The sequence below is a fragment of the Aptenodytes forsteri genome, unplaced genomic scaffold, assembly GCF_000699145.1.
Source record: "Aptenodytes forsteri isolate BGI_AS27 unplaced genomic scaffold, ASM69914v1 Scaffold242, whole genome shotgun sequence".
Classification (NCBI taxonomy): domain Eukaryota; kingdom Metazoa; phylum Chordata; class Aves; order Sphenisciformes; family Spheniscidae; genus Aptenodytes; species Aptenodytes forsteri.
Genome location: NW_008795253.1, coordinates 721,810 through 747,851, shown reverse-complemented (window position 1 = coordinate 747,851; position 26,042 = coordinate 721,810). Strand labels below are relative to the sequence as shown.

At 37.2% G+C, this 26,042-nt stretch overlaps 1 protein-coding gene across 2 annotated transcripts in view; it reads left to right on the top strand.

Annotated features, from left to right (window-relative positions):
• The first annotated feature begins 149 nt into the window (after positions 1-149).
• BOD1L1 (biorientation of chromosomes in cell division 1 like 1) overlaps positions 150-26,042 on the top strand; it is a 37,655-nt gene continuing 11,762 nt past the window's right edge. The window contains exons 1-15 of one of the 2 annotated variants that reach the window (XM_019472019.1): positions 150-270; positions 1,603-1,793; positions 3,407-4,039; positions 4,531-4,680; positions 6,045-6,214; positions 7,229-7,352; positions 7,712-7,856; positions 8,535-8,610; positions 9,531-15,696; positions 17,810-17,877; positions 19,413-19,482; positions 22,086-22,129; positions 23,090-23,177; positions 24,291-24,370; positions 25,044-25,125. In XM_019472019.1, the coding sequence (XP_019327564.1) occupies positions 1,610-1,793; positions 3,407-4,039; positions 4,531-4,680; positions 6,045-6,214; positions 7,229-7,352; positions 7,712-7,856; positions 8,535-8,610; positions 9,531-15,696; positions 17,810-17,877; positions 19,413-19,482; positions 22,086-22,129; positions 23,090-23,177; positions 24,291-24,370; positions 25,044-25,125 (8,080 nt within the window). In that variant the 5' untranslated portion in view covers positions 150-270; positions 1,603-1,609. The remainder of the gene's footprint in view (positions 271-1,602; positions 1,794-3,406; positions 4,040-4,530; positions 4,681-6,044; positions 6,215-7,228; positions 7,353-7,711; positions 7,857-8,534; positions 8,611-9,530; positions 15,697-17,809; positions 17,878-19,412; positions 19,483-22,085; positions 22,130-23,089; positions 23,178-24,290; positions 24,371-25,043; positions 25,126-26,042) is intronic. The other variant, XR_002086178.1, reaches the window with a different exon arrangement.

Here is a 26,042-nt window from a genome sequence, read left to right as displayed (position 1 = left end):
GACCGCCGCAGGGGCGCGGGCGCGGCTGCGCCGTCAGCGGGTTGGGGGGGATCCGACGGGGCTCCCAGCTCTTCCAGCCCGGCCTCCGGGAGGATAACTGCTTAGCAAAACCCTCCTCTCCAGCCTCTCTGTTGTTGCTTTCTAGCCTGCCTACCAGAATTTGAGACAGCGCGTTGACAACTTTGTTTCCAATCATTTGGCAACTCATACCTGGAGTCCTCATCTCAACAAGAACCAGCTGAGAAATAACATTAGGCAGCAGGTTCTCAAGTAAGTGACAGCTCTGGGGTTCCTCTGTTTGAACACGCTCATGTACTGCGAGAGGTGACAGAGACTCTAGGTCAATTGTAAAGTGTCTACTTTCTTCAAAGCAATTTCTGAAGAAGCTTTTTTTTTTTTCGTGTTTAAAACGTCGTATTATTTCAAGTAGCAGCTCACCCTCAGCATTAGTCAGAATCAGACTGCAAATATTATTTTGTCTGATCCAAGTTGATGCAGGGGTGGAAGGCTTGTTTCTGACTTGGGATGTAACGCCCTAGCTAAGTTCTATCTTTACTGTTTCTTTTAAGGGAGATATTAATGAAATTGCTCTTATCAAGTTTCGAGCTAAGGAAAATTAAAAGGACTTGACAAACTAAGCTCTGTGGAGTGCAAAGCTGAATTCACAAACAAAAAACTGGATGTAAATCTAGCTAGACAGAGAAGAGTTTTTTCAGAACTGCTGTTATGTCAAAATGATGTCAAACACTTACCCGATGTTACATTATTTCATGAGGGTTCCTCTAGTTTTTCTTCCCAAAACTTAGAGTCATAAGAAACGTTAGAAAATTTCTTCAAAGTAGCAGGAGTTTGGTCGCTAAGTGGGGCCAAACAAGGGATTTGAGTAGAAACTTACTCAGTTATGCGGTAGTGGTACCATTGATAACTGATACTGAGGAGCTATTTTGTTTGGGGGGAGGGGAGCGGTTGTTGTTTGTGGGTTTTTTTAGTTCTTTTTAAAGAAGCGGTGAGGACAAGAGGCCATATATGTTCCACAAAAGATTACAGGGGTCTAGAGAGAACCCATAGATATAAAGCTCCCTATTGCCATTTATTTGATTTTACTGAAGATTAAGGGTGTTCCATAAAGCTGCAGAACTCTCAGGTGTCACACTGTATTGGGCAGAAAGTAACTTAGGGTAGTGATAACTGGTCTAGTAGTTGTTTGTCCCTCGTGCCTTCTATAATTCCTCTGTTTTATGCCATGGGAATTGATAACATCAGTTTTCTTCTTAATTTTTTTTCACAAATGTCACTTTTACAGTTAGATAATATTTGTAGAGATAACCAGTAATGACATAACAGGCTGTTTGTTGTGTTAATTCCATGCAGTTGGATTGCTTTGTTTCTCTAGCATTTTTTTTCTTAGTTCATAAGGCATAGAGCGAGCTGTTGAAATACAGGCAGCTGGCTAAATACATAGCTGCAGCGATGCTCAGAAAAGGTTAATGCTTCATTGGAGGTTCTTAAGAGTGTTTACATCATACCTAAATGAGCATATTTCATTAAGACGTTCTTGAAAAGTCATTTTTCTTATTTAGTATTCATGTAACTTTGTTCCAGGTCTGGAATGTTGGAATCTGGAATTGACAGGATTATTTCTCAGGTTGTGGACCCAAAGATCAACCACACCTTCAGACCTCAGGTGGAAAAAGCTGTCCATGAATTTTTAGCTACATTGAATCACAAAGAGGAGGCAGGCCCCAGTACAGCTCCAAGTGAGGAGAAAACAGATGCTTCTATTACAGTACAAGGTATTCTACCATTTCTCTGAGCAGTCTATTAACAAAAATTTGTTTTGAAACATTGACTAGGTTTGCTGCTAGCACAAAATTGTTAGCATCAATATTAACAAGCTGAACTCCAGGCAGTGTACCATAATACTTGTCTCTTACTGTATGTATAAAGGCAAGAGAGATGTCACCCTGTACCACCATGTCACTCTGTCACTTCTGCTTGAGATTACAAGGGGTCAGTTTACTGTAGGGAAAAAAGTTGGTCTCAGGGTTTGGCCCTCTTTAAGTAGTACAGGATCAGATAAGACCTAGCTGTAAGAGAAGAATGATTCAATTTTTTTATGCATTGGTAGATCAGAAAAAAAATTACCTATGAGACAGTTACCTGTCTTAATGCAGTTGCTGTGTGCAGTAAAATCTGAATGGCTAAGGTCCTCTCAGGAGCTTAAGCTCTGCTGTAAATCAGCCAATCTTTAGTTTGTTTATAAACACAGCACTTTTTCTTTACGGTTTTCATTTATGTTGCCTGGCATCGACTTCCAAACACCAAATTACCTGCAGGTAATTGTCCATTCTTTCCCTTCCTAACAGATTCCACAGCAGTCCATCTATTTGTAACCAGACCCTTTATTTAAATCCTAGCCCTTTTCCTGTGAGGCCCACTTCCTTTAAAGTAGGTGGGTTAACGAGCCAGCTGCAGCTCTTAGTGCTAGTCTGGTTAACCCTTTCTCATCCATCTTCACAGTTGCTTCTAAGAGGATGGGAAAGTGATAAGGTATTTCTGATAGTCCTGTTGTTACATAATCAATATGCTGAGTCCATTTTCCATGCCATTTATGGAGATACCAGAAGTATGAAATACAGACTTTCTGCTGCAGTATTCTATATTGTGCTTCTCCAGAGTCATCATCCCACTTGGGATGGTGGTAAAGTTGAATAAGGATTGTGTTCAGAACATCCTTCCCATAGACAACCCCTGCTATCTTTAGCTGATCTCAGGAACAGCGGTATGTCACAGAGCAAAATGAATCTCCGGTAATCAGATCATAATTGCTGCAAACGAGCCAGCTGCAGCTCTTAGTGCTAGTCTGGTTAACCCTTTCTCATCCATCTTCACAGTTGCTTCTAAGAGGATGGGAAAGTGATAAGGTATTTCTGATAGTCCTGTTGTTACATAATCAATATGCTGAGTCCATTTTCCATGCCATTTATGGAGATACCAGAAGTATGAAATACAGACTTTGCTGCAGTATTCTATATTGTGCTTCTCCAGAGTCATCATCCCACTTGGGATGGTGGTAAAGTATAAGGATTGTTGTGTTCAGAACATCCTTCCCATAGACAACCCCTGCTATCTTTAGCTGATCTCAGGAACAGCGGTATGTCACAGAGCAAAATGAATCTCCGGTAATCAGATCATAATTGCTGCAGGAATGCAACTTCTTGTTCTTTTTTTTTTCTTTTTTTTAACCCAAAATCTCTAAATGCAAAATAAGTCAAACCTTTTAGTTAATTTTACTTATTTTAAATAGAGTAATTATTCCTTTTCCTTTCACTTGCTTAACATTCTGTCTGAACAGAATTACAAAAACTAAGATGAACTAAAACTATTTTCTTTCTTACTATTCAAGGTGTCTCTGCTACAGCTCCTAGTGGCAACGTAGCTAGTGATGCAATGTCCATTTTGGAAACAATAACGTCTCTTAACCAAGAAGCAAGTGCTGCCAGGGCTTCAACAGAGAGCTCAAACCCCAAGAACAGTGACAGAGCTGCAAAAAGACTCTCATCTCAGCAGAGTGTGGACGGTAGCACTGATAGAGAGAGAAATGTGGAGGACTTGCCAGACAGAGATAAAGCAATTTGTGATCCTTCTGGAGAAGGGGCTGAAACATTTGCAAAGTGTGAAGATTTAAATGAGCTTCCCTGCCAAAGTGAAGAAATAAAAAATTCAGGAAAGGATCCTAATAATTTGACTTGTACAAGTAAAGATATGAGTAAAGAAATTCAACAGGAAAGTGAAGATCAAAAGAGTAAATTATTAGATAAATGTGACAAGAAACCAGACAGCAGTGAAAAAAGTGAAAGAAGAAAAGAAAAGAAGGAAAAACTTGACAAGAAGTCTGACCATTCAAAGAAAAGTGATGATACTACAAAGTCAAAAGAAGAAAAGCAAGCAAGAGAGTCGGAACCAGTGAAACAGTTAGTTCCAGAAAAAAATAGCAGTAAACATAAACCAACTGAAAGCACTAAAGAAACTAAAGAAGGTATGGTGTGGGCAATGTTACTCCTTAAAATATGGATATGGGGCTGGGGGGGGGTTAAGTGTATTCAGGAGTTGAATCAGAAGTATATTTGGAGTGTAGGTTCTCTGCTAGTTCTGGCAAATTTGTCTAGCTAGCCACAGCTAGGTCTTGGTTCGTCTCCCTTAACCAAGGTATCCAATTCAGGATTCAGATGAGCTTTGATTCCTCAAGTGTGTGATTGGTCATCTGCCTTACTGTAGCAAGTTCTCTCAATGATTCCAGGCTGCGTTTAAAGTTCATAGTTGTACCTCAGGGTGATTTTTGTTCTGAGTAAACCAGAGTTAGCCTAATAACATTTCACTAAGGTGTTACAAATTTATTATTTTTTTTCCTATTTCTTGTTCTTAAGATAACTTTGTTTTTGGTGGCAAAATCACTGTTTTGGTAAGAAAAGTTTCTCAAATACAGTGTGCTGCATTAAAGCCCTTCTTTCTATTTTTTTCCTTTGCAAGAAAATACGTTAGTAGATTCAGATATGGATGTACTCAGTGACATCACTGTCAGCTCTGTCCATACCAGTGACCTTTCTTCCTTTGAAGAGGAGAGCGAAGAGGAGACTGTAATATCTGACAGCACTGAAGAGGGAGAGATCACATCAGATGGTAAAATAATTAGATTGTTAAGTAGCAAGAAAGACTATGCAACGCTTTTGTTGAGTGCATCGTATCATAAATTTGAGATTTTGCAGGATGTTTTATTGTACTTACTTATGAGAGAGAATTTGAATGTGGAATAGGTAGTATTTGTGCAATTACAAAAGACGAGTAGTGGACATACTTTGAATATTTTTTTAATAGCTTGATATATTCTAAACATTGTAAATCTTATTTGTACTACAGTATTTCCTAGGCGACAAAAACACTTAATGGTGATGGATATGTCACTTTCCTATGGGTTTTTTTCCCCTCCCTTCTGCCATGAATTTGGTATAACATTGGAGTGCTTTGTTTGTGACCCCAGGGTAGTGGTTGTAGCTGACTTTGTGGATCGCGTTGGTTTTAGAGCTTTAGGATTGCAGGCATTTTCCAGTTCTACCTGGCCACAGTAGAAGGAGCAGGCATGGATCTAACTTTAAGAGTTTGGAAACACCAAATCTTTCCACTGACTGGGTTACCTTTTTGTGTTCTCCTTGTCTAGAGCAGACCCCAGACTCCGATTTCTGCAGATGTGTGGCTTTTGCAGTTAATAAGACTTTCCACTTCATAATACAGAGTGCCTTAGTACCTGAACGAGTTGTCTCTAGTATGCTGTGAGCTTACCTTTTCTGCTCTAAGAATATTATTTAGAAGCACTGAATTACTTGCATATTCTCTGGCTTTGGTGTTACCTTTAAACATTGTGTTCAGTTATGACTAAATATTTGTGAAGTGAAAACAAGCCTTAAGTATATCTCAGGGATACAAATAATTTGTACAGTGTGGAGCACAAGTGTTTTTGCTCTATTTCTAATAATCCTGATAAAACTGAAAGAAATGTATTTATTTTTACTTGAATAATACTTACATGAGTATAAACAACTGTGTTTTGTGTATTTCAGTAAGCCTATCTATTTTTCATGTACTCAAATAATGTACAAATTTTTTTGGTGTAGGGTAGAATCTTAATTTAATACATAGCGGAAATTATATTCTGACTTCTTATGCGGTGCTAACTACTAAAGACTACGTAAAAAGGCAATGTGATTACAGGCAAGAGGGTAAGCCCAATTGTTGTATCCCAGTTTATTCTAGGGTTTGTATCTTGCAATTTTTTAGGTGAATGGTGTGTGCAAACACATGAATATACCTTTCAGGTTTTCATAATCTAGTGATACTTTGATGTTAAAGGATTTAATTTTTTTAACTGTTTGGTTTTAGAATAAATACTTGTTAATGCATTTTTAGTAGCTTTGCCTCCTCAAAAGTTACATTGAAAGCACTGCCTTAATTTATCAATATATCTCTGCACTTCACTAACCTTTTTTCAGATGAAGAGGAGAAAAACAGTCAAAGTAAGACAAAGCCCCATGCTAATGAGCTGAGTGATGGGAAAGCCAAGCCTGTTCGTCATGCTTATGTTCGCAAGCCTTTCTTGTACTCCAAATACTTCAGTGATTCTGATGATGAACGAACTGTAGAACAACGCCGTCAGTCTATTGTAAGTGTGGATTTTGTTACTGCTTACGTTCTGGTTCCTTAAACTTTTCAGCACAAATTCCACTTCTTATTTGGTGGTGGTTTGTGAGGGGGAGTCTTCTGTTTCTTCTCACTTATTCCCCCACTGCCTTGTGTTACAACTGCCCCTCCTTCAGACTTCCACCAATATTGCATGATCTGCTCTCCAGCGAAGCACTCTGCTGGTTATAGTTTGAAGGCTTCTGGTGGTGAAAGCAATGACACAATTTACCACCCTTTTTCGCCACTCTAAAATGAACAGTCTTTTGGTGTAGAAAGAGGATTTACTCATTACATGCAGTGTCTTCACAGAATCACAGCAATAGGTGGATTCTTTCTCAACTGAGTGATTTGATAGGGAGAGTAAGAACTGCTGCACATATGGAAAAACTGGTCTTCAGTAGATTTAATGTATGTAATGACAATTTGGGTGGAAAAAGTAGCCCATATCTACCTGCAGCCTGCCTTCAGTGGGGTTTTGTGTAGTTTGGGCTTGTTGACTCCTGCAGGCTACTTCATTACATCATCTCTTTACAAGTGTAGTTCTTGCTGTCCATAAAATCAGTAGTTTGTAGGAAGTCTGCAACCACTGAGAATGGAAAGAGAGGTTTAAGCATGTTTGCTATGTTCTGTGGAAGAAGGACCAGCACACAGAAGAGGGAGCAGCAGTTCTTTTTAGATCTTTTTTCTTTGGCTAAATATATGTATATATTATATATATATAAATAAAAAATAAGATATATTCTTTGAGAAGGTCTCATAGCCTCAGTCTGCGGTGTTAAGCGGCAATGAAACTCTGGAACTCAGCTAGTTTCACTTCACGGAAGTATTAGAGGATTCCATTAACTTTCATATAATGATTTCTAAGGACTATTTATTTTTTAGTTTGCCTCAAGCTACAATGTTCTATTTTCTGTGGGTTTTAGACATACATTTGTAGTCAAAGAATACTCTTTGACCTAATGGTAAATTGTTTTCTTTGTTTTTCTACCTCCAGGCCAAAGAAAAAGAGGAGAGACTCCTAAGAAGACAAATTAACAGAGAGAGACTTGAAGAAAAACGTAAACAGAAGGCTGCAGAAAAAACAAAATCCCTGAAAACTGGACATCAAAATGCTAAAGGTATGAGAAGTGTAACATCAGCCCCTGCCGCCCTGCTCTCGCTCGCTCTGTCTGGAAAAAAACATTCAGCTTAAAATATTGGTAATAGGTCTCTAGTCTTTTCCCGTAAAAACCCAGCATTTCAACAGTGATGTAACAGAACAATGTATAATGCAAATTGTTAATACAAAATTCCATATCTTCACTTTTCATATATCTTTCCATATATCATTACATTGCTTAAACACAATGAATACCTGTATACACTAGTATTCTCTGCTACACATTAGTACTCTCTGTACTGCTTTCAGTCATGTTTATAGCTGAAACAGTAATATAGTGACATGCTTATGTATTTCACTCTTTGTGTATTATTTTAGGAAAAAGTGGCTTGAACTTAGAAGAACCTTCATCAAGAAGTCTTGACTCAAAAGCTACTGGTACCAGCATTAAGGATGTGCTTAAAGAACAGAAATTTTTGGAAAAAAAAGTAGCCTTGAGCAGAAAAAGAAAAAGAGATTCAAGGTATTCGTGTATTTGCTCAAAAGGAATTAAGTTTTTGAATATTCATTTTTGCAGATTGAAAAGGTTCTCTTCAACTTTGCAGTTAGCCTTACCCATTTTAACAATTTCCTCTTCAAATATTCACATAATTTTATTACTAATAAGCGTGAAGTTCAGGCAGAAAATCGAATTATAGCTGCTTAAATATATTGCAGCTCAGACTGCAGTAGCAGCTTTTATGTGGCTTTTCACACACAATGGTACTAAAGGCATGAGAATGGAGAGCTTTTAGATGTTTGTGCATCTAATATGTCAGTCAACTTGGTTTGGTCTTTAAATTGATGTTTTACATGGATAGGTACATGTGTACATATCTGTCTACATACGGGTATATATGGGGCAAGGAGATCTCTTATCCATTTTACAGGGACAATGGTAGTACTAATATTGTCATACCAATATTCTCTGCTTTAAAGCACTGATGTCCAGAGGATATCTTTGAAGTTGGTACACATAATTTTCCAGGAGAAAAAAGCTTGGACAAATTGGCTAGTCAAAAGTTATGTGATCATGTTCTATTTTAGTATTTTTAGCGTGCATTTCTCTCTCTCCTTCAGCTTTAAAAGCAGAAAGTTTACAAACTAATGTTAGGCTGATACTGATTTTTCTTTCTTTTAATTGTCCAAATACCTGTTTCAGGCATGCTGAAGATGGCTGCAAAAAGAAATATGAGCCATCTGAGGAAGATTCTAAAGAAATGCAAAAGACAAATGAGGTATGCGTCTCTTAAATATAAACCTTATGATCTTCCTTTTTAATTTTAATAGTACTTGTTCATATGTGCATACCAAACTACGTAATATTGCATTCATTCTTATGAATTAGTTTTTTTCCTGCTCGTTCTTTCAGTTGCGTTAGTTAGTGATCTGACATTGCATTCAGTAATGTTTTCTGAATTCCAGTAGCCATCAAAATAATACAGTCTATGTATTCAGTGCTGATGCATGTTGTAGTAGAACACAAGATATAGTTTAAGCCCTATTCTGTGAAGTATGTTGGGTTTTTAAAAAGAGCAAAATGTGTCTTATATGCAAAGACTTGAGGAGCTTGATCTATTTAAACTTCTCACTGGGAAGTTAAAGGAAAACTGAATGTAGTCCAAACACTAAAGGAAAGAGAATTTTTATGGTAAGAGTTTTTACCAACAACATTATTAACAAAAAAAAAGTGATAGTTGGAAGTTCAAATGGAAGTCTAGATTTATCTTTTCTGGGTTTTGGGGTGTTGTTTGGTTTTGGGTTTTGGGGGTTTGGGTTTTTTTTTTAAACAGACAGCATAATGGCTGTTTAAAGTAACTTACGGAGTACTTGAAATTGTCGTTGTCCATTTAAAAATCCATTTAAATCATTTTAGAAAGCACAATCACTTTATAAAGAAAAGATACTCAAGTTCAAACAGACTGCTTAAGGTTAACTTCTGTTTTTTGGATTTTCCCACAATGGCAGATAGTTGAAATGAAAATGGCAAGTTTCATTTTCTTACTGACTATATTTTAGGTGAATTTTTATTACAATGTTAAGTGTATTCTCTAGTGAATTGTTTTTATGGAGCATTTGCCCTTAACAATTCTGTTTGGTCGGGTAGTGAAGGAACTGTGTAACATTTGCTTATATACATAAAAACTTTCTTTTGTAGACTTGTGAAAAAAATTCTTCGAAAGAATTGAAGCATAATCATGGGAAAAGTGAAATCTCTAAACAGCTTAGAAGACTTTCGGAATCGGTGCATTCAACTGAGGAAAGCAAAAGTGATTCTAAAGCAGAAAAAGAACACAAAAGAAAAACCTCCACCTCTCTTCAGGCTGAAGGAGCCCAGCAGGACAGTGAAACAAGGGATCCAAAAAGACAACTGGATAGAGCAGAAGTCAATGCTGAAGAACTACAGAAGCAGAAATCCATATTTAAAAACGAAAAACACCCCAAAAAAGATAGTGACACAGAAATTCAACATACGAGAAATGCTGCCAAAAAAGAAGCCAAGTCTTACAGAGATAAAAATGAAAAGGAAAGAACTGCTTTAGAAGATAAACTTTCTTTAAAGCACAAATATAAAGGAGACAGTATTCACAAATCAAGTGAAGATGTTGAACTCCATTCATTTGAGAGAAGTTTGAAAGGAGAGGATGGTGGTCAGAAACATAATCAACAAGTAAAGGTTTCCTCAGATGACAAATCTGAAAGAAAAAGTAAACACCGAAGTGAACGGAAAATATCAGTAACAGGAAAAGATGGAAAAAATATTTCCGAATCAACCTTAAAAGCTGAAGAATTGCTGCGTAAGGAAAATAAAAAAGACAGACATCTCTCAACTGAAAAATCAAGAGCAGAATACAAGTCCAAAAGGTCCCTGAGTGATTCTAGGCCACAAAAGGATTCCCTAAGTGCCTTAAAGCAACTTGCTTCTGCATCACACAGAAGGAGCGAAAGCTACTCAGAAGATAAACATGAAATAGAATCAACTAACTCTGATTGTAATTTGAAACAAGAAGATGGTGTTCATAAAGATAGACGAAGATCTAAGAGCCTTGTAGAAGACAAGATTTTGTTAAAGTCTAAGTCAAAGAGTCATAGTAAACAATTCAAAGCATCTGAAACAGAATTACAGGAAAACTTAACAAAACAAGAGACTGGTCAGAAACTAGACAAGAGCATGGAAGAGAATGATTCAGATAAGCAACACAAATCCAAGAATGAAGACAAAGTTTTTGAGGAGAGTGGTACTGAGTTTGAGCTTGTAAGTGGCACGCAATCAACTCAGGGATCACAAAAAGACTTGAGTCACAGAGTTAAGTTACATTCTGGAGAAAGAGGATCTGTAAAAGAGAAATGTAGAGGCGATAAAGATTTCGGCAATTCCAAACTAGAAAGAAGGTTCTCTGCTGAAGGTCACAAAAGCAGAAACTTAAAGCACAGCAACAAGGAAATAAAGAAGAAGGAAGAGAGTATCAAATTGGAAGATAAAGATCTTAAAGAAATGGATAGTGGGCATGAAAAAGTATTGAGCATCACAGTGGCAATGGGTAAAAAACAAAGTAAGAAGATAGCCTGTGAAAATAGAAAAGGCAGTATATCAAATCAAGATTTACTTGGAGAGGAAAAGCAATCAACTAGCACAACCGAAAGCAGCCATGTTCCAGCCCCACAAAAGTCAAGTATGAATGATGACTTGCATTCTGGTCATGAGGAAGAGCTAATGGAACTTGATTTGAAACAAACAAAAGTAGAGAAGGCATCTAACATCGAAGGAAAAAACATTCAAAACTCGCTCCAAGCCACAGATGCCAAGTATACAGCAAAAGAAAAAATATCTCTCTCTATTTCAAATAAGGAATTAAAACACAGCTTGGCAGATCCTGAAGCTTGTGAATCGCAGTTTCTGCCTGCAGCTGAAAAAACTATTAAACAAGAAGATATCCCTAATAAACAAGTTGGTGCCTTAGACACTTTGTCCAAACAAGCTTCCATGGATCAAGGACCCAATAAACAAGGGGCTTATAAAATGAGCGTTGTGTATGAAACAAGTGGTAGACTCTTACTGAATGTTCCCAGTAAGGATCAAGCTTCAGAAGATAGCAGAAGACCAAAGAATTTAAAAACTGTGATAAATTCTAATTCAGATGATGCTCCTTTAGCAATTAATCCTTCTGGAGAAGATGCTGCTGATGTGAAGTCCATGGATATGGATATCTCAGATTTTACAGATTCCTTGGGTAGCATGTCTAAAGAATGCTGTAATTCAGATGGGACTTCTTTATTTGAAGATACTTTCACTTTAAAGAATGATGCAGCACAGGTTGTATACATGGAACAACAAGATAGTGCAGTGCTGAGTTCTATCATGAAAGACAATGGTGACAACACCACTATGACAAACAGTATAGAAAAAGATAACGAGGTGCCCCGGCCTGATGAACAGGCAATGGAAGATAGTACAGCTGGGTTACCTAGTCAAGAAGATTATGGTGAAGCAGCAAAGCTAGAAAGCACTCAGGGAAGTGAGTTGAAAATAAAAGAGGAAAACTTGATGACTGACGTAACTGAAGATTGTGGAGATGTAACAACAAAAGAACTTCTCCTAAAAAGAAAAGAAAGAGAGTGCTTGGATACAGATCCTTCCACAAAGGGAGAAAGAAGCACAATGATGGATAATGTGGAGAAGAACAAGGTGCATGTGGAGAAGAACGAGGTGCATGATGTTGATGAAATGATACAATCTTCCTCTGTGTTAGTGCCTGAAAGAGTTCCTGAGGCAACAGTCAAAGGCTCTGTTATAGCCAGTGGGCAAGAAGGGAATGGTGAGATTGGCATGCAAGATAAAAATGAAAGCAATGCAGTAGGTACCAGTGGAGGAAGTAGTAAACTTAGTTTGTTGTACAGCAGCCTGCAAACAACTCCGGCCACTGTGATAGGAACTAGCACAGAAAAGATCATTGAGAGCACTGTAATGGCCACTAGTACAGGAGGAGAAAGAGTTGAGGGTGCATCACATTCTGAAAAGGACAGTGATGCTACAACCACTTGCTCAGAAGAAGAAAGCGAGGTGACAGTAATCTGCACAAGCATAGAAGCTGATGAAGGTTTCACAACGGGCATATGGGTAAAAAGTAGTGAGGGCGGCAGTTTCGTCACAGGAGCGGATATTGGTGAGTGTACCGTTGCAGCAGCTGAAGAAGGCGGTGGCAGTGTTGTCACTGAAGGATTAGCAGAAAGTGAAAGTTTCCTAACAAGTACAGAAGGAGAAGAAAATGGTGACTGTGCCATGGTTGATGCAGAAGAAAGTGGTAAGGATTCAGTCAATGCAAGTGGAGTAGAAATTGAAGACAGTGTGAATAGTGCTGGGGCAGAAGAAAAAGATGATGCTGTGACTAGTGCAGGCTCTGAAGAAAAGCGAAAGACCTCAACTTGTGTAGATACAGGCAAATTTGAAAGTTCTGTGTCCTGCTTAGGTGAAGTGGAAAGCGATGGTGCTGTAACTAGTGCAGGGACAGAAACAGGTGAAGGGTCAACAAGTGGTGACAGTTCAGGTGAATTTAGGGGCAGCGTGAGAGCTGGCCAAGTAAAAGAACACGAAGGTACTGTGACTTGCACAGGTGCAGAAGAAAGAGGTCATAACTTCATCATCTGCTCAGTGACTGGTACAGACGCCCAAGGAGAAAGCACTGTAACTGGTGCATGTATTGCAATGGTCACAAACAACAGTGCCACAACTGGAACTAGTGGTGACAAATCTGAGGATACTGTAAATGGTGAAAGCGCAGTGACCAGCACAGGCATAACTCCAGAAGATGATGCTGAAATTTCAGTAGTCTGCACAGGGCTAGAAGACAGCAATGAGGGGTTTGCTGTTTGTTTAGAAGCTGGAAAATGTGAAAGTCTAATGGACAGTACAAGGGCAAAGGAAGAAGCCAATATCACTACAGTCAGTATAGGTCCATGTGATGATGAAGGTTTTGTGACTAGTACAGGCTCAAAAGAAGAGGATGAAGAAGGTGAGGGCATTGTGACCAGTACAGGAAGAGGAAATGAAGAAAATGAGCATGCTTCAACTTGTACAGGAATGGAAAGTGAAAATGCACTAATTTGTATAGGTGCAGAAGAAGGTGAAAGTTCCATTATCTGCATAGTTGCTGAACAAATGGAAGCTGAGTCAGGAATGGTTGGCACAAATATAAATAAGCTTACTGTTGACAGCATAACAAGTGCAGAGAAAGAAGCTAATTGTGGCACAAAGTGCAAAAATGCTAAAGGGATTGTTGAAAGCAGTGTAACCAGTGCAAGTGCTGCAGATGAGGGTGCCTTGACTGCGCATATAGGAAAGCATGAAGGTACCTCGATTCCCTTAGATGCTGAGGAATGTGAGGGTCCCATGACTAGTGCTATGGCAGTGCAAGATAAGAGTCAGTCTGGCGCTGAAGACGAACATGAGAATGCCATGACTTCCTTTGGCAGCAGAGAACTTGATGCCTCTATAAGTAGTGCAGTTCCAACAGATGAGAATTCTCTTATTCCTGCTGGCAGAGAAGAAAAAGTAAAAGGTGATATCATCTCTACCAGTACAGTAGAAGAAAGTGATGCTCCCTTACATTCAGCCATGGATGCTGAGGAAGGTCCACTTGCTGTTGCAAGAGCAAATGAAAGTGGGGAAAGCTCTATAATCTTAATAGACACTGAAGACACAGAGGTGCCTATGCCCAGTACAGCTACAGAGTTTAAAGAGTGCGTGCATACTTTTAGCAGTAAGCAGGAGAAAGATGAGTGCACTATGATTTCCACCAGTATTGTGGAAGAATTTGAGGCTCCTATGTCAAGTGCGGCTATTGAATATGATGGTCAGCTCCCCTCTGTGAAAACAGAAGAAATAAATGAGAATGCTATGGTCTCTATAGATATGGAAATATATGAAGTTCCCATGCCCAGTGAATCCAGTGCTGGAGGAGATGATAACGATGATGATGAAAGTCACCCAACTGCTAGCAGTAAGGAAGAAAAAGATGAGTGTGCTATGATTTCCACAAGTGTTGTGGAAGAACAAGTAATCCTAATGTCAGGTGAAGTCACAGAAGAGGCGATTCAACATGTGTCAGACACAGAGTCAAAAAATGAAACAGTAATGATTTCTACAAGTACAGCAGAATGTTTTGAAGCTCCTATGTCTAGTGTAGCTGTACAAGATGAAAACAAACTCACTGCTTCAGAAACAAAAGGAAGATACGAAGCTGCTATGATCACTACAAGCATGACAGAAGAATGTGAGATAGTCCTGATCAGTGCAGCACCACAAGCTGAAAGTCAGCTCATTGTAGCAGAAGGGGATGAAGATGCTATTATCTCTCCAAATGCATCAGAGGAATGTAAGATTGTGGAGACCACTGCAACTGTAGATGAGCAGTTTAGACTAGCTGCTTTCAATGCAGATGCAAAAGGCAAAGGTTCTGTGATTTTTGTGGGAGAATGTGGAGCTCCTGTGCTGAGGGTTGCCACCAACAGTGAAGATCAACACGCTGCTTCAAGTCTAGGAGATAAGGAGGAGGGGGCAGTGATCACTCTGAGCACAATGGAAGAATGTGATAGTCTCTTCACCTTTACAGTCATAGAAGAAAGTCAACTTGCTGCTGAGAGTACAGAAGTAAAAGACAAAAGTGAGGAAATTTTTAATACTGCTAACCAGATTGAATGCATCCTATCGACTACAGGCCCGGAAAAAAGCGGTAATTCTTTGCTTGTTATTGGTAGAGAGAACGAGACCCATGAGAGTGGTGTGAGGGGAGACTCGGCAGCATCTCAGACCGCAGTAGACAGTGAAATCACAGAAACAGATGAAAGTTCAGTGAACCTCATGAGTGTAGATGAAGCCCTTTGCGTGGAGATTAGTACAGAGACTGCTGTGAGTCCAAGTCCTTCCTCAGAGGCAAGTGAGGATGATGAGCAAGCTGAAGATGTTTTGCCTGAGGATGTTACATCAGAACTGTCTTGTATGATTTCAGAAGCAGCGGTAGAGAGTGAAACTCTAAGGAATGTAAACTATAAATTTAACTCAAACTTGCTTTTAGAAAGTGACTTTTCTGAAGTAAGGACTCCCCTGCCTGGGGCACAGGCTCTTTCCTTAGTTTCTGCAAATGAAGTGACTGTAAATACTAGCCATGGTGAAGTGACAATAGAAGCAGAATTAGGGGAAAGAAGTGACTTCCCTGTGTTGCATGTAGAAGAGCTATACAGCAGTGATGACAAAACGAACTTGGTCAAAATAGATGGTATTGGAATGGAAGTTACTTTTCAAAAAAGTAACGCATCCTTTAATTCAGGTGAGATTTTCTTTTTTTTTTAACTCTTCAGTTTATAAGCTGTCATAAATAGATGCATTTTACCATGATTACAGTTAGAAATAACTTACACCATTCAAATATACCTGATTTCTTTGTTGGTTGCAAAATAGCTTAATATATTTAAGAATTGGTGACAAATATTTAAATAAGATGTGATTCTGGGAGTATAGGAGTGACTGAACATGATTATCTGAGGTATGTTGGAAAAAAACTAAATGTTATTAGAGTGCAAAAAAGTTACTAAAATACATTGGCTTAAAATTGTGAGCTAATATGTGAAGTGGTTTGCAGGGGGTAATTATGGAGCTACAGATGGGTTTTGTTATTAATGTGTTTCGAAATTCAAAAATGCTTTTATAGGAAAGAGGGTGCATTTCATTTAGACACATGTTCAACATTTTGAAAAGGTAACTTCTTAGTAATTTTGAAGGTTAAGAGTGGCCTTCCTTAATCATAACTGCAGATTTTCTCTGGATAGTTATTTAATGGATTCACTCTTTTATGCTCAATTTTGTGTTGTGAATACACTTGAAATGGTCCTCCTTTGTGTTACAAAGGAATCGGACAGTTCTAAATAAATGAGTATTTTAAGTGAGCAATGATGATAGGTGTCTATTTTAAATAGAAAGCTTAAGTTGTGATTGTATATGGCATTATATGGCATTAAGGATATCATATTTTATTTCCAGATCCATTTTTCTGGAAGCTAACATTTGAAATGAACTTGCATGGTTGCTAGTTCCTAAAATACCATGTAATGAACATCCTGCTATTTTCAGCCTTTCTCCTCTTTGACCCTCCAGAGTAGTTGAAGCACCAAGTTTATGAAAATTAATAAATTCTGTAGATGCCATAATGAAGTCAAGATTATGACTTCATTATAACTTTTGGAGAAATTAAACTGTATAAAAATAGTAGAGAAATCTGCTTATCTTTCTTTATACCAAAGGAAGTGGAATGATGCCGATCAAGTACTACTTTTAAAACCTTTTTCCTCTCATGTCTGTCTTTGCTGTTATTTAAAAAAACATTTTATAATGTGAGTTTAGGTCCAGTTTCTCAAAGGTTGGCTTTATTCTCTAGTTTTATTGATATTTGGGGTGAGAAAGCTCACTCTGTAGATTTTGGGATCTTAGGAATTTGCCAAGGAAAGATGCTGATCTAGTAAACTTGAAAAATGTTATTCAGTATTTATACAAGAGACAAACATGAGCCCTGAAAATGTAAACTGCTACACTAAGGTATTTCTGTCTTGGTGCTTTGCTCGATCCTTGTGTCCATTGATGTAGCCTCTGTAAGCATCAGTGGTAATGGTAGTCTTATTCTGTGGACCGCAACCACAATTTAATTGCTTCATATGCATCATTGATGAATTATTATATTATAACTATTTCTTTTTGTTTAGGAAAAGCTTTATAAACAGGCTTCTGAAATAGGCGTCCAAAAAGGCTGTAGAAGTCATACGAAGATGCTATCTGCATGGCCTGTTTTTCAGATGTTAGAAGCATACAGCTGTTTCCCATGGGGAATGAAATGGGTGGGGTTTTAAGATTTTTCTGAAATTACGTTGACACTACCAGGAGCTACTGAGCTTTCAGTCTCTATGGAAATTGGATAATTTCAGTGGTTATGGTTCTAGGGCTTATGGATTTAGATCTAATTGTCACTTAAAGAAAAATACTATCCTTAGTATTAACTCTTAGCTCTGCATTCATTAATGCAGAGGTAATTTGCGGTTTGGAATTTGGTCAGAAAACCTGTTGGTGATTTTTTTTTTTTTTTTAAAGGAAAAGCAAGAAAGAATGTCAAAATTCATAAACAAGCTGTGGTAAATCCTGATAGCCCATATTTTCCAATACTTTTGTATTCAAGGAAAACATAGAAGTACTTGTGTTATTGCAGATGCCAAGTTGGGTTTTTTTGAGCTGGTTTGCTGCAGACTGACTTGCTGTTGTTTCCGTTGCCTACAGGAAGGTATTAAATTCATGTGCTGTGTTCACGAGGTGGTGCTGAGAAATAGCTTCCTACTGTAGCATGAGATAAATACAGCATAATGTAATCTAATAATTTTAACATATTTCTATTTCATTAGGCAATAATGCAGCTTTACCAAAGTTGGCAGAAGAACTAGAATTTGAAAGTAACTTGAGAACTGATGAGGTATTTATGTTATTCTGAAAATTTTGACTACACTGTTTCTTGTATGATTACATATCTTGCTAGGGTTTCTTACTATACCTTTTGATTTTTGTGCAGAAAAAATGGCATTTGAACTTCAAAACTTTTGAAGGGTCATTTTTCAGATTATTCGGCTGTACTTTTCTAAGCAGCTGGCATTTAAATTGTGGGCTGTCCGTGTTATTCTGTGGTAGAACCAATTCCCTCCTTCATCCATGCTCCTTCTGTGACCATGACATCAAAGTTTGCTTTCTTTTTAGAATTGGCCATACTGTATGCATGTTGCTTGTGATAGTACTTGTAAAATAATCATACATGCCTTAGCTCTTACAGTTGGCAATTGTTAGTTTAGTGCTTTGAAATAGTAAACATACACTGCTGTTCATTTCATTGTATCACTTCCTTGCCAGTCTTCAGACTCGTCCATTCTCTGTGTTTGAGGAACACTTGCTGCCATTCTATACTGTGGTAACTACAGCCCGTTATCTGCGGTAACAGAAGAGCAAGGGCATCCTGGATAATCCAGGGTGTTGGGGCTCATGGTCACCTATAGCTTGTGTAAGACCAAAGTTGAGCCTGTCTGTTTGTGTGTCTGTGCTGTGATCCATACTAGTCAGGATTCCAGATGGGTTAATTCTTCATTCAGACGCAGGACTGGATCCATGTATTCGTATCTTGCCAAACTCTGATAATAAGCGTTTTGAGGGAGAACATGGTTCAGAGACTCCCAAGCATCTATGAAAGGGTGGATCTGCACAGGGCTACTGGTTGCATCTCCAGGGCAGATCAGCTGAGTATTTCTGAACCATGGTTTTGATGCCTGGGATGCACTACAGGAAAATCCAAGTCAACTTCAGTCTGGTGGGATTTATTGATTTGAGTTCCGCCTGCAAACAGCTGTACTGTTTGCCAGTATAAGATGGTCCTAGAGGTAGTATAGCCATGTTCACATGGCACTGTATCTGAGTTTACAATGTCCAGATAGGACTTAAGTACAGTTAGCTCCATATAGCATTATTTATGCATCAGTAACATACAGCTGATCAGCAACATGAATTTAAAAAACAAATCCAAACAAACAAAAAACAAACAACAACAACAAAAAAAACAAAACACGGGTTGAAGACAGTTCACTGTACCTTGTTATACATCGCAGATACATGTTTTTTCTGTATATGTGAACATTTCTAGAACATTGCTCATATTTGGAACTCATCTTAGAGTAGGCATTGCACCTTGAATTCCTGAGATTTCTCTTGAGATCTCCTTTTTTTTAAACGAATCTCTGGTACCAGTGTTAACTCTAAGGTCAAGGTTAGGCACTGTACTATTCAACATTAATGTGACTTACCTCTGCCGGTGTTTCTTATTAATATTTGTACTGCTGTCTTAATAACAAAGCTTTTGAACACTTTATAGATCATGATAAGACAATGTTCATCACGACATGAGGGAGGGGAGTGAGACATACTTGTTCTGGATGTCTGCAATATTTTTGTTTCTTTTGATTTTTTTAGCCACAACAGCCTGAAAGTCCAGGAAGTGAAGAGGGATATGTGGATCTTCATACTAACGAGTTTCAAAAAGGTAATTTTTGTGCTGATAGCAACTTACTTTTCATACCGATTTGACTATTACTTATGATGGGAGGGTTGTAGATTTGATATATCCTATGTGTAGAGGGATTGAAGCAAAGCCCGCAGAAATCTTCTTCAAATGTTTCTAGGAGCTCATGTGGCTTTGCATTTGGTTTGTGGGAAAGAAGGAGGGTCAGCCTTTTCTTCCAGTGTGGTATGCTGAAAGAAAGGTGGAAAGCACTTAGGATTTTAAAAAAGTAGACTGCTAACATTCTATTTAAAATCAATAAATACAGAAAAACATTTACCCAGGAAAGATACAGAAACTTCCCCAAAGAATGGCTTTCTTCCTTATAAACTTAGAATACCCTTGTTTTGGGTATTGTGACAGGCCCTGTGAGGATATGACAAGAGTAAGTACTATATGACTTAAGTCACAGAGACTTTACAGAAAGATTTTTTTTTTTTTTCCCCCTTGCTCTCCAGAAGATTAAAGTATTTCTGACCATCCACTGAAATTTGAAGAGCACTTTTAAGTAGGTAATCACCTAGCTAGAAATCTCAATTAGTCAACTTGGTTCTGTGCTCAGTAATTCCTTTTCCATGTATTAAATTAATCTTCAGTAGGACAGAAAAAAAAAAAAATCCCTGTTTCCCAAAACCACATTATTTTAAAACGTGTTACAATTGTTTGGCTTTCCTATTAAAGCAGAAACAAATCCCTACTTTGTTCCCATCTTGATGGATTTTGTGCTCCAGATGCATTACAAAGATGTTTACAACACTACCAGATGAGATTTAATCCTCAGTTAATGGAGTAACAAGCAAAACTAAAGTGAATTCCAAGAGGTACCAGAAATACTGCTGCATATAGAGTCCAAAGAGATTAAAGATACATTTCCTCTTATGGAAAGTTGCAGCTGAATGCTAAATGCTATGAAAGGACACACTGTTAAGCTCACTTCTAAATTTTTAGACCTGCATACCAAAATAACCATTTACCAAATAGAAAATAAAAATAGGAGTAAGGTGAGATATGAGCATTGGTATAAAACTTTGGATTCCTTTTTATTCTTGGGGTAGGTCAAATTCACATACCTGGTTTAATGGTGGTGTATATTCATCTAAGTGATAAGAGACATGCTCACAAGAAAGAAAATGTAAACCCTGAGAATGGGTTAGAAGAATGTGGTCTTCAGGACAGCAGATCCAAAACTTGAACCAGCTTTTCTGTACTGTGAGATTTCTTTGAAGTGCCTTAAAAACTGTGCCACTTCACATCACTCAGTCGCCCAGACAGACAGTACTTAAAATTTAAAATGTGCAGATTGAACTAGCTGTGATAATCTTGTTCCATGTAAAATGTTTAACAAAAATCCATTTGTTGTGTAAATCATGTTGGATATACACGCACTGAAGAATAATGTTTTATAGCTCTTGGTAGAGAGTTTTTTCTTTTTCTCCCCCACCACACAATAATCTCTCTTTTTATATATACACACACACACACACATATGCATATATACATATAGCTCAACATATGTAAAAGGAAGTTGTTTAAAAGACAAATGTGTGTCCTGTCATGAGTATGAACAGCAGACAGTAATTTAGTAGTCCAACATTCCTTGGAATGTAAACAAATCATTGCTGTTTGAGTGAATAGGATCTAGCTCTTCACTTGACACTACTTTAAAAATTGAAAGATGTTGTGCAACTAAACAGTATAGCTGTGGAAGAATTGTTACTAAAACATGTAGATTTAAGAAATGAGCTACAAATTGTGTAAAATTGTATGTAGAATAGTGGTTTTATTGGATCATGGGTTTATGTTCTTACTGTAGCTGAAAGGAAAACTGCTTGGAATGTTTTAGCAGCTTTTTTTTTAATTAAAATATTAATTCAGTGCCTTTATGAGTCAGACTTTTAAGGGTTTTGTAGAACCCTCAGTGGAGCAGCTTCTTTATGATTCTCTTTATGTATCTGTATGAAATGACTTTGAAAGTTATGGAATTTCTCAAAAGTGCAGAGCACTCATCAGCTCCCATAATTCATAATTATTTTCCACATTTTTGTGATATGGAAGGCTAAGGCTCTACCTTATCAGAGTTAGAGTACAGTAGAGTGTAACAATTGGACTATTTCCTTATGTGCACTGTATCAGCTACAGGTCTCACTAGTACAATTATGCAAACTTTAGTTCTCTGGAAGCATAATGTTACAGCATAGTTTTCATCACGTTTTACTTTATCCCATGATCCAGTGTCTAGGGTTGTGATGAATAAAATTCTGATTCGTTCAAATGCTAAAATTATATTTGAAATGTCAAAGTTACCATATATTTCAAAGATGACAGCCCCATGAGTACCTGTATTTTAGCCATAAAATGATTCTCAGTTATCCTGTGCTTTAGAAATCCATATTCTTTATTTTTATTTTTTTGTTCAAGTATTGTTAAAGAGAAGATTCGATGCCTCTTATTTCCAACGTTGAAAGTAAGTTTTATGTAGTTTCAGGTACTCTGGAATCCTTTCAGAGAGGTAAAGTAGAGGATACTATGATACTTTGCTCTTGCTTAGCTTTTCTGATTATTTTTGTAATTTTTTTTTTTACTAGATTTGCTGCAGAGGAATACTGCTTTAGAAAGAGAAACTTTTCATGTAAGTTCTTGGGTTTTAAACTTATTCTCTAAGTCTGTGCTGCTTTTTTTTTTTTCTTACTTGCATTTACTTCTATTTACATTAAATATTCTCTAAAGGAAAATACTATTTTTGTATATTCAGAGCCTATGTATATTGAGACTGTGCAGCTGTGTAGGTTGATGTCTAATTATTTAGACATTATTTGCCAGTAAATAAATCTTCTTGTATTGTTGTTCCACAGTCTATGACTATTTCAAGACTGTTGTTAACTGGCAGAAAAGAGAAGCTTCATTGTCCTCCTTGAGAACAGAGGACAAAAATAGAGATTATTCTTGGGGCTTTTGATCAGGACTAGAAACCTGTTATTTTTAATGGAGTCTACTGTGATTTCACAATAACTTGGAGCTTATAAGTATAAAAGTATACTTATAAAAGTATAAACTTTCACAGTCATCACTGGGAAAGTTGTATCTTGTGGAGCAGAAACAAGACATTTAACACAGATGACAATCTAAAAAATGTGTTTGTGGTTTCTTAGACTTGAGTAGTAAATTTATTTGTTACTATACTGTAATGCTGGTTGGCCACATTTCTGGTGCTAGTGAGATACTTCTTCTGTTTCTGCATGTTCCTACATGTCCTTTTAAATCCAAAATTTTTTTGTGTGAATTGCCATGATAAACTGCTTTTAAAGAACATAGTAGGGTCCTTAATTAAAACTGAGACTTTTTTCATTAAAAATATCAATTAGAAATTCTGAAAATACTAGGAGTCAGAAGTTCTTTCATGGTGCTATCCTATAGTAGTAACACTACTTGAGCTCTAGGAATAAATTGCTTTTGTAATACTGCTACTTTCCATTTTAATGCATGTTATACTTGAAAGTAGCAAGTAGGAAAAAGTTTTTCCCTTCTGTGTTTATACACTTTATGGAAAAAAGAAGGTAAGGAGTTATCTTTCTGTGTGTTTTATGTGTAGGTGGAAAACTTGGATAGCCAGATAACTGAAGAACATAGATCTAGAGGAATACAGTGTAAATCTTCAGGAACAGTGGATAAAGAAAAATGTAAGTGATGCAGAACTACATGAATTTGTGTCAAGCTTTGCTGCTGCAAAACAAAGTTCTACTGCGATTAGGCCATAAAATGGTATTTTGGAGGAAAGAATGGAATATGGGGAATTCCAAACTCCAAAGCAATTGTTCTTCCCAAAACAACTTTTAATATTACACTTAATATATTTGATAAAAATACAGTAACAAATTTAATACTGCACGGAAGAGTATTATAGTAGCTTTTTTGATCATAAGTGAACAAACTTTTTTGTTTAGACTTTAAAATATTTAAAAAGGATAAAATTAGTAATTAAAACACAGGGAAGAAATATAAAGCTGAGGAAAGCTGATCATCGGAAGAAAATCTAGCCATTCAGTAGACTTTGTGAGGCTGGATGCTTCCTTCTGTTAGATTGGAAACCAAGTTTTAATGTAACCTTTTATCTGTCTAGAAGCAAAAAGTGAGAAGAAAGTCAGTCCACTGAATGGCGTAAATGTTTCTAAGTTAAAGTTAGATAAAGTTAACTTAGAAATAAGTTAGACATTTTGTTGATATAATAATTATGAGACTGACTATGTAATATCTATTCAAGCTCTGCCCTCAACTGCTTTTGCCTTTTCAGCATCAGAACAATTAAAAAAAAAATTTAGGATAATTAATAATGTAATTTTTTATAACAGTTTTTATTCAGCTTCTAAGAATTTTGATTTGATGAAGTAAGTAATTAGAAGCCATGCTGTATTCATTATAGTGTCCCACATAGCATTAACTGTTTTCTCTGTCTCTGGGTGAGTTGAAGTTAAGGTTGATGTTTTATTTCTTGATGTGGTACCTGCCAAATTTCAATTTTGAGCTTATCTTTAAAAACAAACAAACAAAAAACCAAACCCCACCCGTAACATACAAGAAACACGGAATTCTTTTTTTCTAATTGTTTTGTCTTTTCAAAGAAATCTTTTCAAAGAGGGGTTAGCATAACTTTCTGTTCATGTTTTTGTAAATAAGACTGCTTTTCAGAATCTTTTGAATCACGCTAATGATGAGCTGATATAAAAGTGGCATCAAAATCTGACAAATGCAGAAGGCACTTTTGTTAACACTTGAACTGTTGTTTGGTTTTGCAGGCAACCAGCTGATTGTTCAGGATGTGAGAAAAGATGATGAACAAAGTCAGTGTTCCAAAACAAAGCCTGATAACATTAAGGTATTTTCAAGAACTTTTTTTTTAATGTTCTGCAATTGTAATGTAAATAAGATGGAAGTCTAAGTTTTTATTTCTATAGCAGTTTATTTTGGGAGGTATTTTCATTATTAACTGAAACTACTTTTGCATTGTCTTGAATACAAAATAACTGACTATAGAACGATACTCACTTTTCAAGGGGGAGACAATTTAAAAAAAAAAAAAAGGCAGAGGTCTGTGTTGTTGAGCACAGCACCTGAATCCCTCTGAGGTGTGGTGGACCGATTTGCACAATAGTTAGGAGCTCGGGATCGTGTGGAGCATTGCTGGATCCCAGCTGTCCAGTCAGTTCAGCATCTTCATGGTCATACTGATCAGAGATCTGCAAGAGGGTGTTGGACTTTACCCGAGTTCTGGGTTTGCACTGATCCCTTCTAAGTCAAAACAGGAATTCAGGACAAAATAGATGTTCCTTTTAAGAGCACATGCAGAATATTTGGACCTATCTCACCCATTGATTTTGATGAAGCTTCTCAGCATCAACGTTTTTAAGAGACGTTACAAAATCTTGATGAATAAAATAACTACTTGCGTATTGGGGTGTGGGTTTGGGGTTTTTTTTGTATAAGTAACTAACAATGATCTTTAATTTGTAGTGAGACACTCTTTTCTTTGTTGTTTCAAAATAATGTAGGAAGTTATTTCAGGTGATACAGCAGAAGTGTCCAAAGAAATTGATGTAAAGCATACACCTAAAAGTACTATAGAAGAAAAAGGTAATGAAACTGCCCATTCTCGGCAATTTTCTGAACCCATACTGAATGCTAATTTCTTTTCATTTGAATGATTCTGAGAGAAATTAGGAACTTGATCCCAGTTTGATCCCAGCAACTTTGATCCCAGCAAATACTTGTTTATATTCTCTAGTTGCTGTCTGTTCTATCACTGCTATCAAATAATGCATTAATCCTAGTTCCTTTAACAGTAAGAGCAGATTTGATGTTTCTGCTGTGCTATCACCCGTCCACTCCATTATTGCTTCAGTATGTACCTTGGGTAGGAAAGCTAATTGCAGATAAACAGGTGGATAGGGAAATAGCATGCTCAGGGTATGTGACAAGAAGAACTTCGAACTCTGACCACAAATAAGAGGTGTCCTTCCATGAAAAAACCATGACACATTCACCATCAAAATTCAGTCCTGTTTGTTTCTGTAGAAAAACAGGAAAGAGTGCGCAAGTTGCACTGTCGTAGTTGACTTATAAATTGCACTAAAATAAATAATAAAAGATGGTGTGTCCACAGTATTAATAATGTCTTTGAAATAACTTCAGTCTGTCTGTGTGAACAGTGCGAGTATCTTCCCTAATGTTAGTTTGACCTATTAACAGTTTCATCTCTCCAGTGAGCATGTTGACAAGTCTGAAACTGTTCTGCAATGAGCTTGTATCCTTAGCTTCCTGTTTCGTGGAATGTGGGAGAAAATTGAATAGTGGCTTGTATTTATCTTACGATTTTACAGTGGGTCACACTCTTGAGCTTTTGTTTTTACCTTAAATTAGAAGACCTAACTCGTCTAGGGTTAGGGAAGCATTCTGGCAGACCAATATATTGTTGCTACAAGGCAAATAGTGTTAATTTCTGATGGGTGGTTTTTAGGGAATTTTGGGCTACAGAATGAAATAATGCTTTT